Source organism: Perca fluviatilis, chromosome 5 (genome assembly GCF_010015445.1).
Source record: "Perca fluviatilis chromosome 5, GENO_Pfluv_1.0, whole genome shotgun sequence".
In the NCBI taxonomy this organism is placed as follows: Eukaryota; Metazoa; Chordata; class Actinopteri; order Perciformes; family Percidae; genus Perca; species Perca fluviatilis.
Genome location: NC_053116.1, coordinates 18670049 through 18686747, shown reverse-complemented (window position 1 = coordinate 18686747; position 16699 = coordinate 18670049). Strand labels below are relative to the sequence as shown.

The window sequence follows — 16699 nt, the reverse complement described above, 5'->3', positions numbered from 1 at the left end:
CATTAGGTTGCTGATCATTTTAAGGGCAGTCTCTGTTTGCTAATTCCTACCAGAACTGCATTAATGTACTGTATTATTGAAAAGCACTAGCAGGAGGCGGAGTGTGATGTAAACAGTCAGGACTCCATTTAGGTAAAGAGAAGTTAAAACCCTGACCGAACATGATGCTCGAGGATATGTATCCTGTATGAATGTAATAAAATAGTGAGTGTAATTTGAAAGGATGAAGAATCAACATTGACGTAACCGACTTGACATTTTGATACTGGTTCAGGTAGAGACCACGCAGAGTATTTTCTCGGCGTTCAGGTCGGTGTGAGCATGCGCAGTCAGTAAATGTTGGGACTCCATTCCAGTTCCAGTCTGTCAGTTAGGGTTCCCTGAGCCTCGCATCCTGAACAGCTGTCTACTGTGATAACTTCACCTGCTTTATAAACAAAAACAACTTGGCCATGAGCGGAGAGCATGGACATGGAAACTCTCAGGTACCTCTTGGTCAATAATTTGTGGTTTTTGGTCAGTTTGTGTTTATACCTTGGTAATAACAGAAGTATTAATCGTCATGATATGAAATAATGTTTAAGAAACGTTCGCTAACGTAATAAGTTACGCTGTTGTCTGTCATTTTTAGTGGAAACTTTGAAATGATGTAGATTATTTGCATTACATTGTAGCAAATTACATGCATTTACAGGGTGCCAATTGAAACTTGAATAACCGAGCAACCGGCATTTTCTAAATTGAAATATTAAAATCATCTTTTTTCACCATTTCCAGGTCAATTCTGGATCTAAAGGAGGCGGTAGGTCCTGTGATGAGGATTTTTATTCATATTGACTCTTATTTCTAGTCGGAATCGTGCCCAGTCTACTGTTAGTTTTTAAAGGACAGAAATGGCGTCCCAGAGACTAAGTCCCTTCTCCTCCACTCTCTTGCGGCTATTGTTCAAAAAGAGGGTCCGAAATGCACACTTGCGACTCTCGGTTTTTTAATCTGCTGGGGTATTCCGAAAGGGCCTGGCATCGTGTTTATTTTGCATGCTTTGATTTGATTATATGTACGTGCAATTGCAACGAATTATGAAGCCGAAAGTGGCAGAATTGGGGCTGAGGACTTAGTCTCTGCGCCATTTTCTTTTTCTGTATGTAACAGCCAGGGCGCCGATCATAGGGCCAACTGTCTGCCGTGATATGGAGGCGAGAGCTGGGAGCTTATCGCCTCTCCCTGCCCGTATCTCACCACCAGCTGCCCTCTGCCTCCATCTCTGTGCTAGAGACATTTATCTGCATTGCCAACAGTAAATGCTCACACACAAGTTTAAAACTTCAAGACACAGAAAAGAAAGTTGCACTTCATTATTAAAAGCATAGCCTTGAGCAGTCATTTTTGCAGAAATTAGAGTATTAGTATATCCATGCAAAGTTGAGAGCACTTTTTCATGGAGGCTTAATTTGCTGCCTGATGTTATGAAAAGCAAAGCAGTCTATGGGAATTGATTTGGTTTATAATTGGGGATGTGTGTTACTGTTTCATATATAGCAGATAATATCATGGATAATACCCGTTATTAAACTGCCATAACAACAGGGCGCCACGAGGTGATGATCAAGCCAAAGCAGGTTTACCTCGGGATGGATTTTACTCAGCAGGATACATTTTAGTATCTAGACTCATACAATAATTGTTACAGCCTAATCATTTGACTAGGTGCACTGAGAGCGAATGAGAGTGAAAAATTACTTTTCATCTCCTAGCCTACAATCCCATATTTTCTATTTAAAGAGCTAAGCCGACATCAAAAGTTGGATAAAAGCCAGCTGAAAAAAAGCTATTATGTTTAATATATATGCGACGAATGTTGTGAGAATATTGCCGGAATATACAGCGATCTTGTGGCAAATACTAAAGTATAACAAGGTTACTATCATTATCAAGTCCCTTTTTCTTTTGTGGGGGAAATACCTCTAACATCACCATACAGGTGTGTCCTGGAGGATGAAGATGAAGGTTGAACCTCAGGGGGATTGGGGGTCAGCAACAACAAATTTGTGTTGGGAGTAATGCAGGGCACTGAGGGTTAATGGGAGTGTAACTTTGAAGAGGGTGGTGGGATATAGAAGACATATGGAGGGTGTTTTTTTTTCTCTGTCTGCTAGTGTTAATACACTTCCGAGCTCAAATAAACACATGGGGCATCTAAATCGATTCTCATATATACACATTGGGCAAATGTGTTTTTATTAGGATTCTTTTGTGTGCTGCTAAACAAGTTGATCTCTCCTTTGTATCCTAGACACCCACAAACATAAAGACAAGCACAAAGACAAGGAATACAGACACAAAGACCACAAGAAAGACAAAGAGAGAGAGAAATTCAAGCACAGCAACAGGTAGGATATCTTCCTATAGTTTTTTCGTTGATGGGACTCGAGTAGATGTTTTAGCATATGAACTGACCAATGTTGCTGTCTACAGCTCCTGAAATGATAATCTTTCAGTGTTACCATTACTCATATCCTCCTATAAATTCTTTTATGAAGTGTTTTTCTTTTCTCTTCTTTTTTTAGATATTTTTGGGGCATTTTAGGCCTTTATTTATTTAGGACAGCTGAAGACATGAAAGGGGAGAGAGAGGGGGAATGACATGCAGCAAAGGTCCGCAGGTCAGAGTCAAACCTGCGGCAGCTGCGCTCAATGGTGTTCTAAGCCCCCAACGTCTCCTTCCAGGCAGCGCCGTTGACTTCAAGGCACCTAACCCTAACCTTAACCCCAAACCTAACCATAACCATAACCATTGCCTAATCCTAGTGCCTTCCAGGCAGCGCTGCCTGGGAGGAGACGTTGGGGGCTTAAAACACCGATAAACAGCCACTGCATCAAGGAGTAAACCTCTATATATGGTATATGGAGTCTGGGTAGCTCACCTGGTAGAGCAGGCGCCCATGAAGTGGTAGTTTTACCAGTTATATCTGAATCTTTATTGAGGGGGATCATGACAAAGTCCATGTATTTGGATACAGATTCTGGCAGTATGAAACAAAAACAAAAAAAAGAACATAGAAGAATCACCTAGGGTACAGCTGATTTAAATGAAACTAATAGAATGCTGCCATGTTAAATCAGCAAACATACATCACAGGGACTCCATGAAATCCACTTTTATGAATGACATCTGCAAAGCATTTGTAGCACACTGTTCCCCTTGTGGGACAGTGGTTATGTTTTCATTTTTGTCTGGTTCAGTCACAACTTTGGCCATTCTTATTGGCAGTTGTCCATGACACTGTAATTGTTTTTTATTTGCTGGTGGCTGGTGCTTTGTCGATGACATCTTTTGTGTCTGCGCATCTGGACCACGTCTGACCTCTTGCACTTGATCTCTGACCTCTGCGGCTTCTGTGTTCCAGCGAACATAAGGACCACTCTGAGAAGAAACACAGAGACAAAGAGAAGCTGAAGCACAGCGACGGCAGCTCAGACAAGCACAGGGAAAAACACAAAGAGAAAGACAAGGACAAAGAGAAGAGGAGAGAAGAGAAGGTGTGTTTAGTCTAAATATTATGACGTGTTTTGTCATCATGACCATTATTATTTTGTGACATGAGCTTCAGTGGTTAAAGAACATTTTACTTATTAAAAGACAGAGAGAGATATGCTAATATATTCCCCCCTGTTTCCCACAGATCAGGTCATCCCATGTAGACAAGCCTAAAAAAGAGAAAGAAAATGGATATGTAAGGTAAACAGCATTGCTCTGTTGTGTCTGATGTGAAATGAAAGTAATTATAAAGCAGTTCTGGCCATAAGTTACTCTGGAAAACATTAACTTCAAGCTTAACCATTGCTTGGTTATGATTAATAGGAGATTGCTAAACTAATGTGTAGTTAAATGTCTTTAATATGTGACTTAGAGATACAAGCCCTTCTGCCATTAAGAGCGAGCCTGAAGAAGACAATGGCTTCTACCCTTCTCCCCAACACAACAAGACCTCCAAACGGGAATATGATGATGAAGAGTGGGTATCATACAAATTAAACCAGATCTTTACTTTATGCTTTGTAAAAAAAGGCCATGCCCCTGACGCTTCATGGTCTGTCACTGTCTGTTCTGTAATCTGAGATAACATTATTAATACATTTGTTTACAGATTTGTATACAAGCCCAAAAAAGTCAAGACAGAGCATGACAAAAAGGCCAAGAAGAGGAAACATGAGTATGAAGATGATGAGGAGGATGAGGTTCATTACGTTTTTATTTAATCATTATTTTGTTGAGTACATTTTCATGTCTGTCTGCTGATTGTGTTCTCTAGAATTAATCTGTTCTCTTTACTTGTTATAGGACATCAAGCCCAAAAAGAAGACAAAAGACAAGAAGGGAACAGAAGGAAAGAAAGCCAAGAAAGAAGAAGAGGAGAAGTGGAAATGGTAAGATAACGTCAGGGACAAATTGTTCTTTTCCTTAGGAAATTACACAACAGACAAGGATATAAACAGCTACTGAGAAGTATATCTCATATTTGTCCTTTCTCATGGGTTGTATTTTTGTTGTTTGTGGTGATTAGGTGGGAGGAGGAAAGATCTACAGATGGATCCAAATGGCGCTTCCTTGAGCATAAGGGTCCAGTGTTTGCCCCTCCGTATGAACCTATGCCTGACAAAGTCAAATTTTACTATGATGGTGAGACTGTCTGTGGAAAAGAAATATTATTAATAATTATAACATATTTTTGGTCAAGACTACGATCTGATGTTTCTGTATTTGTAGGTAAGCCTATGAAACTCAGTGCTCCTGCTGAGGAGGTAGCTACATTTTTTGCCAAGATGTTGGATCATGAGTACACCACTAAGGACATCTTCAGGAAGAACTTCTTTAAGGACTGGAGGAAGGTGAGGAGATAACACATATTCAAGTATCTCGAGCCAGAGTCTACAGAGGGTGGATACCGTGTAAGTATTTAAGTTCATGCATGCTACAGATGTCTTCTCTTTTTTTTCTTCAGGAAATGACATCCGAGGAGAAGTCAAAGATCACCGACCTGAACAAGTGCAACTTCAGTGAGATGAATGAATACTTCAAGGCCCAATCAGAAGCTAGGAAACAGATGTCAAAAGAGGAGAAACAGGTAGGCTTGCATTCATGCAGACTCTTCCAACCCTAAAAAACATAATGACAGCTCTCATTGTATTTTCATGTTTTTATACACTTTGTAGAAAATCAAAGAGGAGAATGAGAGACTCCTCCAGGAGTACGGTTTCTGCTTAATGGACAACCACAAGGAAAGGATCGGAAACTTCCGCATCGAGCCACCAGGCCTGTTCCGAGGACGAGGCGATCATCCGAAGATGGGCATGCTGAAACGACGCATCAGACCTGAAGACATCATTATTAACTGTAGCAAGTGGGTAATCTCACCACCAATGTTATCACCACCCTCACTGCCATGGATTTTTCCATTTTAGTTGAGTTTTTGGATGCATATGAAGAACACAAAACTCTGATGATAGTATGTCTAGTTCTGAGTTTTTACCACAAGGTGGCCCTGTCAAACCATTGTAGGTGAGGTTACATGAACTTAACTTGTAACCTCTGATTTGACAGAGCCACAGACATATACCTTATATTCTTTGTCCTGCTCTTAACCCTTCTATCCCTGTTGAACCTTCTTTTTACATTTTCTTTCCCTTCATCTTCCCTTCCATCCTCTAACTGCTATGTTGTGATTGCTCAATTTATTTATAGAGACAGTAGAAATAATTTTCTTTTTATGTCTGTCACTCCGTGCCTCAGGGGCAGTGTGTGAGTGTGTGTGGAAAGGCTAATTTGTACCATTGATTTGATTTATTTAGCGCATGTTAAAAACAACATTGTTACATCTGCGACAAAATAAGTTAAAAAAAAGACATGCAAAGTAAACCCAGAAAACCCTCAAGGGGCTTGACATGTTGGGTTCCCTAAAATAATTCAACAAAAGGTAGCATATAGAAAATAAAGTCATTCAGACGCAAGACAATGTATTTGCCACATGTGGTATGTACAGTATGGCAGGGGCATCTCTGGCACGCATTTGCACACATGCCGGCGATGTCTCGAAGGTAGTCTTCCTGTCAGAGTATGCTGCGTGTGTGCAAACAATAACATGACCCAGGGAGGACATGTCGACCCCCACATACTGGTCATAATGGGGTTTGTTTTACAGTGACATTTCTCTGTACGCTATTATTTCATAGCTGTAGTGTTTACAATATAATGTTATTCCTTTAAGTCCCATTAAGATGAAAATAAATCCAAATACTTTATGGAAGTAGATTAATTTGAGGTAATAAGTGCCATTTAGTGTACCTTAATCAACACACAGGTAGAAACATCATGTCAGTGGACACTGCACCCAGAGAAACCAGCGGGGAACTCTGTGCTAAACATTCATTTGTGACAAGCTGAGGCCTAAGATTTCCATTGCCAACGACTACTGCTGTATTGTTGTGCACATGACCAATAAAGAACCTTAAACCTAGCTTTCAACACATTTCACACCTATTTGTGGTAAACCTGCCCCTTTTATGTAGGGATTCGAAGCACCCTAAACCTCCCCCAGGAACAAAATGGAAGGAAGTTCGCCATGACAACAAGGTAACCTGGCTGGCATCCTGGACAGAGAACATTCAGGGCTCCATCAAGTACATCATGTTGAATCCCAGCTCCAGGATCAAGGTACCTGTGCTCTCACACCTTTTAGCTTCAACCCTAAAAGCCTGACTTAATCCTAAATGTAAATATTTCACCAGTTATTCCTTGATGAAAAAAATTATCCATCTGTTTTCCTATTGAATAAGCAATTTGTGTGTATGGCAGGGGGAGAAGGACTGGCAGAAGTATGAGACTGCTCGGCGGCTGAAGAAGTGTGTAGATCGCATTCGTAATCAGTATAGAGACGACTGGAAGTCAAAAGAGATGAGGATCAGGCAGAGAGCTGTGGCACTGTATTTCATAGACAAGGTAAGGAGAAATACAGTAAAACTGCAATGATAAATACAAAAAAAAATTTCTTGCAAACATCATATCTTTGATTTGAACTAGTGATGCATATGAAAAGAGCACTGGATGGAGAATGAAATTTACCGTAAGAGTAAGGTTCCTCTCAATGTTACATTGCACCTTTGCAATGAAACGCTGAAATTTACAGTTTAATTTTACTACACACCCCATTTTGTCATTTCCATTAACAACAAGGGCTCCCTTCATGAATACAGGTATATTCAGATTTCTCATATTGTTCTCAGTATGAGAAAAATAAAGTGTTTTTTATTTATTTTTTTATTACAGCATGTTAACATGTTCTAGGAGAAATACAAAATACAAATATGAACCTGAAAATTAGAATAGTTCCCCTTTAAGTCTTGGTAATGATAACGATGTGCGATCATGTTTCCCACTTGTAGCTTGCACTGAGGGCGGGCAACGAAAAGGAGGAAGGTGAGACAGCAGACACAGTTGGCTGCTGTTCGCTGCGGGTGGAGCACATCAAACTGTACCCCAAGATGGACGACCAGGAGTATGTTGTGGAGTTTGACTTCTTGGGAAAAGACTCCATCCGTTACTACAACAAGATCCCCGTGGAGAAGAGGGTAAGAGTATGGGAAGGGACAATGAGTAGAGGAATGTGGGAATGGAGGGAGAGAAGACAAGACAGAACTGATTTTATGTGGTTTTATGAGGGTGGTGCCGGGTGTTTATTTGACAGATATGTGAATTTAGTGTTAATGAGGTAAGAAGTTGGTACACTGTTTGCACAGACAGGTGATCAGGCACTAAAAGCTTTCGGTCAGCACTGCCTCAGACAGTGGTCTGTTTCCTGCTTTTACCGGAGCAGACACACACGCACACACACATGTGCACGCAGACATACACTACACATGTTCTGTTGTCAGTCACAAATTCTTCAATACGCCTGGGCAACTTCTATTTGGCCACACTTCCTCTCTGCGTCCCCACTTCCACATAGAAATACATACAAAAGACAATTAACCTTTCGCCAAGCCCCGCCCCCCTTAGTTACTGTTGCTACGTCCGACAAACAAATGGTCAAACACAACCAGCGCGACAGATTGCCATGACGGGAAGAGGTATACCCGTGCGTGTCAGTGACCTTTTTTGGAGCAATACCTCGATATCCTCCAGATCGAGGCAAAAGGGGTTACAGTATGCAGTGGAGGGATATATTCAAATGTTCGACTTTGTTGTAAACTGACGAAAAATAAAGTTGGGGAGCTCAAAGACCCAACACAACAGCAGCTAATGTAGCTAACATTAGCTAACATGTTAACTAATGTTGGCTAAAGCTAAAGGGCTCGTTAAACTTAGCTTAGAGAGTAGGTTAACATTCTGGCAATGATATCCATGGTAATCATAACTTTGGTCCAATTTGTGTTCTTGCCTCTAGTTAGTAGATCTAGACAACACGGTAACTAGTTAGCTGTTAGCCTTACCTTTGAGCAGACATATTTATGCTTCGTAATGTTCAACACATTTAACTGGGAGTGGGGCCGTCCACACTGTTTTATCCATTGTGGGCACCACTCACGTTGGCCCTCATTTATGAAACGTTTTCTCTTGAACGTGAACAATTTATTTGTACCATTGACCGAGTTATTTCGGCTTGTTTTTCCAGCCCTCTGCTGTCAGGAGACAGGGTCCAGCACGGGGGGCGGAGGACACGCACTCTCCCTCAGCTGTTGCCTCGTTCTGACTTATGAAAAAAACACGAGTAAAATAAAAGACACTGCATAAACTCAGCTACTGTGTGTTTATTTAAATATAAGTACACCTACATGTAGGCCTAAGAGATTGCAATATAAGCCTGTATATTACTATTAGGACTATAGAATACATGTGTCAAGGATGTAGGCTATAAACTTCAGCTGGAGTCCGATTTACTACGGCAACACTGTTGACTGCATGATCTCTTTTCATTCCGCATTCTTTCTACAGCCTTTAATACCAGTTTTCAGGCTGCCAAATAGTAAACACGTTAGTGCAAATTAATCCTCCAGACAATCTCTCGGGGTATCTAGTGTCCGATTTACAAACGCCGTGGGTGCACCGCTTCACCATCTTGCTTGGAGTCAATGTTTGTCGGACCTGCTCACATAGTAACGGTTGCTATGATGTGTGATTGGACAATGGCCGTTTTGGGGGAGGGACCGGCGAGAGGTCAATTAACCTGTAATAAACCACAGAAATAATATAGCACCTCCATCTGGCAGAACAGGCTTGTGCATCCCTGAACACTGTTAGTCTGAAGTCATAAATGTAAGTGATTTCATGCTAAAACACTCTTTGCTGATTTCCTATCAGGTCTTTAAAAACCTCCAGCTGTTCCTAGAGAACAAGCAGCCTGAAGATGACCTCTTTGACAGACTGAATGTAAGAAACACACGAATATAAGCCTCCGGGGCTTCAGTCTATATGAACATTTTTTAGTTGTAACGCTTGTTTCACTTTATTTCCTCTGACTCTCCCATCTGTACCCTCTTTCGCTCTTTTCTTTCTCGGTGTCCCCTGCAGACTTCTATTCTGAATAAGCACTTACAGGAGCTGATGGATGGCCTGACAGCCAAGGTCTTTCGTACCTACAATGCCTCCATCACCCTGCAACAGCAGCTCAAAGAACTTGCCTGCCGTGAGTGACAGCAGCTTCAGCCAGTCACACTGTTTAAGTGTTTTTTCCTAAAATGTCTATGGAAATCTGAAAGATTGATCTTTAAATGTGCAATGAATTGCACAAAGAATGTCTGGAAAAGTATAATAGGAAAAAGCTTTATGGACCAGTACACTCAACAAATGATTCCACATGACGTAATCTAGGTAATAATTGTATTGTTTATCAGCATACATCAAAGTAAACTCCAAAAGAATTATTAAATCCATCCATTAATTTAATATCTGTAAGGAGTTCTAAAGTGTAAAATTGATAGAGAACTGTTTTTTTTGCAAAAATGATTCCCTTCCATATATGTATATGTACAGTATATGTGAATAGGATCTCTTTGGAGTTCATTTCTGACAAGGACAGATAATAAAGCAAAACCTCCATGTAAATAAAACTGCCTGCTCTAGATCTTCTCCCACTGGGGAATAGTACAACAAAAGGCTTTGTAATAGACACCGTTATAAGTCCCAGTAAGCTGAAATATATATCGACAGGTGAAGACAGACATTTTGATATTGGGGAAACAAATATATAGCGGCCAAAATTAATATACATTTGGGATTGTAGAAGTAGAGATAAAGGAGGTGGGGCTGTGAACCCTACAGAAAAACAGTGTACACATACCAACTTTAGAAGCCTTCTCAGTCAGGTTACAAGTATATTTTGACAGATTTTGTGTAATTACATTATTAACAGGTACTGTACCTGTAATTTACTGTACAGTGCCTTGCGAAAGTATTTGGCCCCCTTGAACTTTTCGACCTTTTGCCACATTTCAGGCCTCAAACATAAAGATATAAAACTGTAATTTTTTGTGAAGAATCAACAACAAGTGGGACACAATCATGAAGTGGAACGAAATTTATTGGATATTTCAAACCTTTTAAACAAATAAAAGACTGAAATATTGGGCGTGCAAAATTATTCAGCCTCCTTAAGTTAATACTTTGTAGCGCCACCTTTTGCTGCGATTACAGCTGTAAGTCGCTTGGGGTATGTCTCTATCAGTTTTGCACATCGAGAGACTGACATTTTTGCCCATTCCTCCTTGCAAAACAGCTCGAGCTCAGTGAGGTTGGATGGAGAGCGTTTGTGAACAGCAGTTTTCAGTTCTTTCCACAGATTCTCGATTGGATTCAGGTCTGGACTTTGACATGGCCATTCTAACACCTGGATATGTTTATTTGTGAACCATTCCATTGTAGATTTTGCTTTATGTTTTGGATCATTGTCTTGTTGGAAGACAAATCTCCGTCCCAGTCTCAGGTCTTTTGCAGACTCCATCAGGTTTTCTTCCAGAATGGTCCTGTATTTGGCTCCATCCATCTTCCCATCAATTTTAACCATCTTCCCTGTCCCTGCTGAAGAAAAGCAGGCCCAAACCATGATGCTGCCACCACCATGTTTGAAAGTGGGGATGGTGTGTTCAGGGTGATGAGCTGTGTTGCTTTTACGCCAAACATAAAGTTTTGCATTGTTGCCAAACAGTTCGATTTTGGTTTCATCTGACCACAGCACCTTCTTCCACATGTTTGGTGTGTCTCCCAGGTGGCTTTTGGCAAACTTTAAACGACACTTTTTATGGATATCTTTAAGAAATGGCTTTCTTCTTGCCACTCTTCCATAAAGGCCAGATTTGTGCAGTATACGACTGATTTTTGTCCTATGGACAGAGTCTCCCACCTCAGCTGTAGATCTCTGCAGTTCATCCAGAGTGATCATGGGCCTCTTGGCTGCATCTCTGATCAGTCTTCTCCTTGTATGAGCTGAAGGTTTAGAGGGATGGCCGGGTCTTCGTAGATTTGTAGTGGTCTGATACTCCTTCCATTTCAATATTATCGCTTGCACAGTGCTCCTTGGGATGTTTAAAGCTTCCGAAATCTTTTTGTATCCAAATCCGGCTTTAAACTTCTCCACAGTATCTCGGACCTGCCTGGTGTGTTCCTTGTTCTTCATGATGCTCTCTGCGCTTTACACGGACCTCTGAGACTATCACAGAGCAGGTGCATTTATACGGAAACTTGATTACACACAGCTGGATTCTATTTATCATCATTAGTCATTTAGGTCAACATTGGATCATTCAGAGATCCTCACTGAACTTCTGGAGAGAGTTTGCTGCACTGAAAGTAAAGGGGCTGAATAATTTTGCACGCCCACTTTTTCAGTTTTTTATTTGTTAAAAAAGTTTGAAATAGCCAATGAATTTCGTTCCACTTCATAATTGGGACCCACTTTTTGTTGATTCTTCACAAAAAATTACAGTTTTATATCTTTATGTTTGAGGCCTGAAATGTGGCAAAAGGTCGAAACGTTCAAGGGGGCCGAATACTTTCGCAAGGCACTGTACATGACTAAGACTTATTGTGCCTTTAAATACATAATCACTACAAAATTTGGGTCAGTGATTTCACAATTTCAATAATTTGAAACTACTTCTCCTACCTTGTGTAATTGTTGGTGCTCTAGCGGATGACAGCCTCCCAGCTAAAATCCTGTCATACAACCGTGCCAACCGGGCGGTGGCCATCCTCTGTAACCATCAGAGAGCTCCACCCAAAACATTTGAGAAGTCCATGCAAAACCTTCAGACCAAGGTAAGCCCCTGTGTTCCACCGTTCTTGTTTGTTTGTTTGTTTTTGTCCCTCCACAAGCTATGATGTATTGGTATCTTGAAGGAAATTGGGATGCTTTTGTCATTATGAAAAATAAAGATGTTCCCTCTCTACGTGATGCAGATTATTTACTTGACTCGGCGCATGTTTGTTGTGATTGCAGATCGACGAGAAACAGAATCAACTGTCAGCAGCCAGGAAGCAGCTGAAGGCCGCCAAGGCTGATCACAAGGCTTCCCATGATGACAAGAGCAAAAAGTAAGAAAGCCGGACCGGCTGCTAACCAGTGTGAGAGACGTCATGTCATGGTTTTTATCTGCTACTTACCTAATTAAACCTGGTTGAATGTAAAGCCACAAAGTTGTCTTTGTACAGACTTCTAAACATCAAGGTTATAATGTTTAGGACATCTGTTTTTCACTCAATCTCTATAATTCTTCCTATCTCTGTGTCTCTGTGTCCCTGCTTGTATACATCTCTGTCTTTCTCTTTATGTCTCTTTTTCTGGATCTATCTTTTTTTCTTCCCTCTGTCTGTCTTTGTGTCTCTCTTAGGGCTGTGGAGTTGAAGCGTAAAGCTATCCAGAGGATAGAGGAGCAGCTGATGAAGCTCCAGGTTCAGGCCACAGACAGAGAGGAGAATAAACAGATTGCTCTGGGCACCTCCAAGCTCAACTATCTGGATCCACGCATCTCTGTTGCTTGGTATTTATGTGGCACGGCAGAAGCTGTTTACCTCTGTTTATTAACTACTAAGAATTATTTGACTACAGCTGTCACTACAGTAAAAAGAAAAAAAACAAAAAAACAGTGACCAATGAGTAAATGAGTAGGCCGCCTACTGTTTAATAGGCCAGCTTTCTATGGGTGGGTGCGCGGGGTGCATATCTACCTTGGTGACAGAAAGGCAGGAAATACTCTTGCATTGTAGGAAAAGGAGCAGCACAAGCAGAAAAGCTAACGGCTGCAGAAGGAAAATAAGAGGAAGAAAAGCGTGTGAGTGTGAGGAACAATGGTGTTTGTTTCTGAGAGCCAGGGAGCGTCCCCAAACAGCACTCCTTCCTCCATGTGGGAAGTCAATGAGGAGCTGACTGTGGCTGAATGAAGGGACAGGCCACAGAGAAGGGGAACAGTGGTCAGCCCTCCCTAACCCGTGCCCCACTGCTATTTATGGAGAGCCTCCTCCTCAAGCACAATGGATACAGGAATGCTCCATGTTTCGCCTGATCGTAAGGCCCCCCCTAGTAGGGTGGTGCACAAAATTAACAAGAAAAATGACGAGGTAGCTACCAAAAATATTATGATTTATTTTTTCAGAAAATATCACTTATTACATTATATTACATTTACATAATTATATGTGTCTACTTTTTTTAGTAGCTCCTTCATTCCTCCTTCACATTATATTGTGGAACAGTAGCCTCTATTACAGTAATACTGCGCTTAACAGTCAAGCACAGCTTGTGTAAAACTTAAAGTTTTATTGTAAACTGCTTTGATCATTGTTCTAGTGTGACCTTATTACAGACTTAAAAAAAACTAAACAGAATGACAGTTTAATCCAAAATGGGAACACAGGTGTGCCTTAAAACGTGAACAATTATCATGTAGGACTCACAGGATCCCTTGGTTTTAAATACATTTCTCAGTTTAAGTGCATCTTTGTGCATAAGCCCGGAGTAAATGTATGATGTTGCTGCATTTTAAGACAGAGAAGTCACTTATAGTCCCTGCTCCCCCTCGAATGGTTTGGTTTGCAGGACAGTGGCGAGAGACTGATGAATGATGGTCTGTCCAGTCAGAAAGCTCGGGCCAAGTGCTTCTCAACTTGGTGTTCAGAATACCCACCTATAAATAAAATGTACATGGTTGAGCCAAGTTCTCCAGCAGGCCTTTTCACTGCATACATTTTGACATGGTCATCGCATGAAAAGCACAGGTGTTACTAATAACATTAACAATAACAATGGCTCTGTTCTATTAAAGTGTCCCAGTAAGCCGTGTCAGTGTGACAGTGAGCCACCATACACAATGGACCTTTTTACAGCATACATTTTTGACATGTCCTAATAGGAAAAGCACAGGTGAAATCACTAACATTAATAATGAGTGCATTCCATTTAGGTAAGCTAGTTTCAGGGTACTGGTATTTTGCGTGCTTGCTCACTGGTATTTACAATTAATGGAACTGAGCAATTGTTAATTAAATTAGTTTCGCCTGTGCTTTTCCTGCTATGATGACAAGTCAAAAGGTCTGCCGTTTAAAAGGTCTATACCAGGACCTTATCATATGAGTGAATTAAGGTTTTATTATAGAATATATATTACAATAATATAGTAATACATAGTGGAACCTTTCCCAGTTCAATATAAGAAGCAGTAAACAAGCAATGGTCACTAATCAAGTCCCATCAACATTAATGCAATGCACATGAATTTAAGACTTTCTGTTGACAACTGACTCACTGTCACTTCTTTATGGAATTTCCTATGCAGTGAATAGTGAGTGAGTGTTGCAGCCAGTGAGTGGATTAGCTCAGTCATTTTTTTGCCCTTAACTGGTTCATCTTCCCTCATCTCCAGGTGCAAGAAATGGGATGTTCCCATTGAGAAGATCTACAACAAAACCCAGAGAGAGAAGTTTGCCTGGGCGATTGACATGGCTGAAAAGGACTATGAGTTTTAAACACACTTAATGTTTTACCTTTTCTAAATATGCCTTTGATTGTAGAGATGGTTTGTAGTAGATGTCAAATGATTCCACTGTGTGGTTACTGCAGGGCTGTGAGGACAAAGCTTTGTTGGAACTGTGACCACAGTTTAATAATTGTGCTGTATATATATATGAATTGGCTGTGAATATAGGAAAATAACTCCTAAACCATTTGACCAAGCTGCTAAAGGGCAACTCACTTTAAAAAAACAAAATGACAGTAGTGTGTATGTAGCTGCAGCTGTCCACGATCAAACACCTATATACACATTAGTATTATATTTAGTCAGACACAACTGTACTGAAATTTGTAAGCCATCAGACTTATTGAGACATTCTATATTGTCATAGAATAATGAAATAATAAATGTTTGTATGGGAGACTGTGAAGAACGACGAGAGATAATAGGATGAATTTCAATTTGTGGAATTGTGTGAAAGATTGGTACAATAAAATTACAGACTGATGACAGTGTGAAGAATATAAAACTCTAGCACTATGCTTATATAATTATTAGCACACATGTCATCTTTTTTCCATTAAGTTTGATTATGTTGTTTATTTCAGGGATGTACATATTTTAGTCATTTTTAGTATCTATGATTTAGTGTTTTATAAAATGTGTGCTATATGCATTGTCAACAAGAAGCTCTTCATTGTTCATATGCAATGTGTGTGTATCTGTTTTCACAGTTTCACAATGGTAACATTCCTCTTGGTTACTTGAAGCAGCTGAAGTAAAGCATCATGTTTTGTGTGCCAGTGCTAAAAGAGACTGTTCCTTCAGACAGAGACATTTTCTTAGAGGGATGTGGATTTTGCCAAAAAATATCACAGAAGTCTATCATTGTAGTGTGCTGTTTGTATTGCTGTGATTAAGCAGAAAGTGGCCTCCTTAATTTCCAAATGTGAATGGATATTCTAACTTTTGTCATTAATATTTCTTGCTATTTGATTATTTATCACACGACTCCAGATTGGTTGAATGCTTATTGTTTTGAGCTTTGTAGTTTTCAGAATAAAACATCAACCTTGTCCTTTTCGTCCTCGCTTTATCCTTTTTTTGTGTGTGTAAAAATGAGCTGATCCCCAGAGTATACAAAGAAAAACATAATCCTGTTAGAGATGTAATCAACAGTCATCAGTGAAGTCATAGGTCACAGTCCAATTTCCAATGTTATCTCTCAAAAACTATTTCTCAATATTATTTTCTATTTTCACTCAAAGTGAACATTTCATTTCATCCCCATTTAGGTAAATGATCAAAGACAATGTGATTGTTTTTATAGAAAGAAAAAAAGTAGATCAATTTGAAGAATAAAACCAACAACTTGGGCTTTTATTTGTCATTTGGATCTTGCAATGAAATGCAGTATTAGTTACAGGGGAAATTATCACAAAGTTACCTGTTAACGTGACAAGTTTTGATACAAGTTATGTTGAGGGGACAGCTAATTATGATGTACACTATCAGCAGAAGATCTGCTTCTTTAAGAGGCCGATAACAGGCGCTCACACTGGAGACATGAGCTGCGTCAAGCTGACTTCAAGATTACCGGAAGTAGGGTAATTGTGGATAAATAAAGATAATGGTATTCACTTCTACCTATCTTCTTACTGCAATGTGCATTGGATGTGGGATATCAGAACACACACACCAC

At 40.1% G+C, this 16699-nt stretch overlaps 1 protein-coding gene across 1 annotated transcript; it reads left to right on the top strand.

Moving 5' to 3' along the window:
* Nucleotides 1-325: 325 nt before the first annotated feature.
* On the top strand, nucleotides 326-16074 carry top1 (DNA topoisomerase I). The gene is made up of 21 exons (XM_039799502.1): nucleotides 326-485; nucleotides 778-802; nucleotides 2294-2390; nucleotides 3408-3540; nucleotides 3684-3739; nucleotides 3912-4016; nucleotides 4149-4239; nucleotides 4343-4428; nucleotides 4566-4681; nucleotides 4769-4890; nucleotides 5004-5126; nucleotides 5215-5402; nucleotides 6568-6712; nucleotides 6854-6997; nucleotides 7441-7626; nucleotides 9356-9424; nucleotides 9566-9680; nucleotides 12180-12307; nucleotides 12489-12583; nucleotides 12880-13029; nucleotides 14908-16074. Exons 1-21 carry the CDS (start codon nucleotides 453-455, stop codon nucleotides 15008-15010), a joined length of 2310 nt encoding a protein of 769 aa, XP_039655436.1. The 5' UTR covers nucleotides 326-452; the 3' UTR covers nucleotides 15011-16074.
* The last annotated feature ends 625 nt before the right edge of the window (nucleotides 16075-16699 follow it).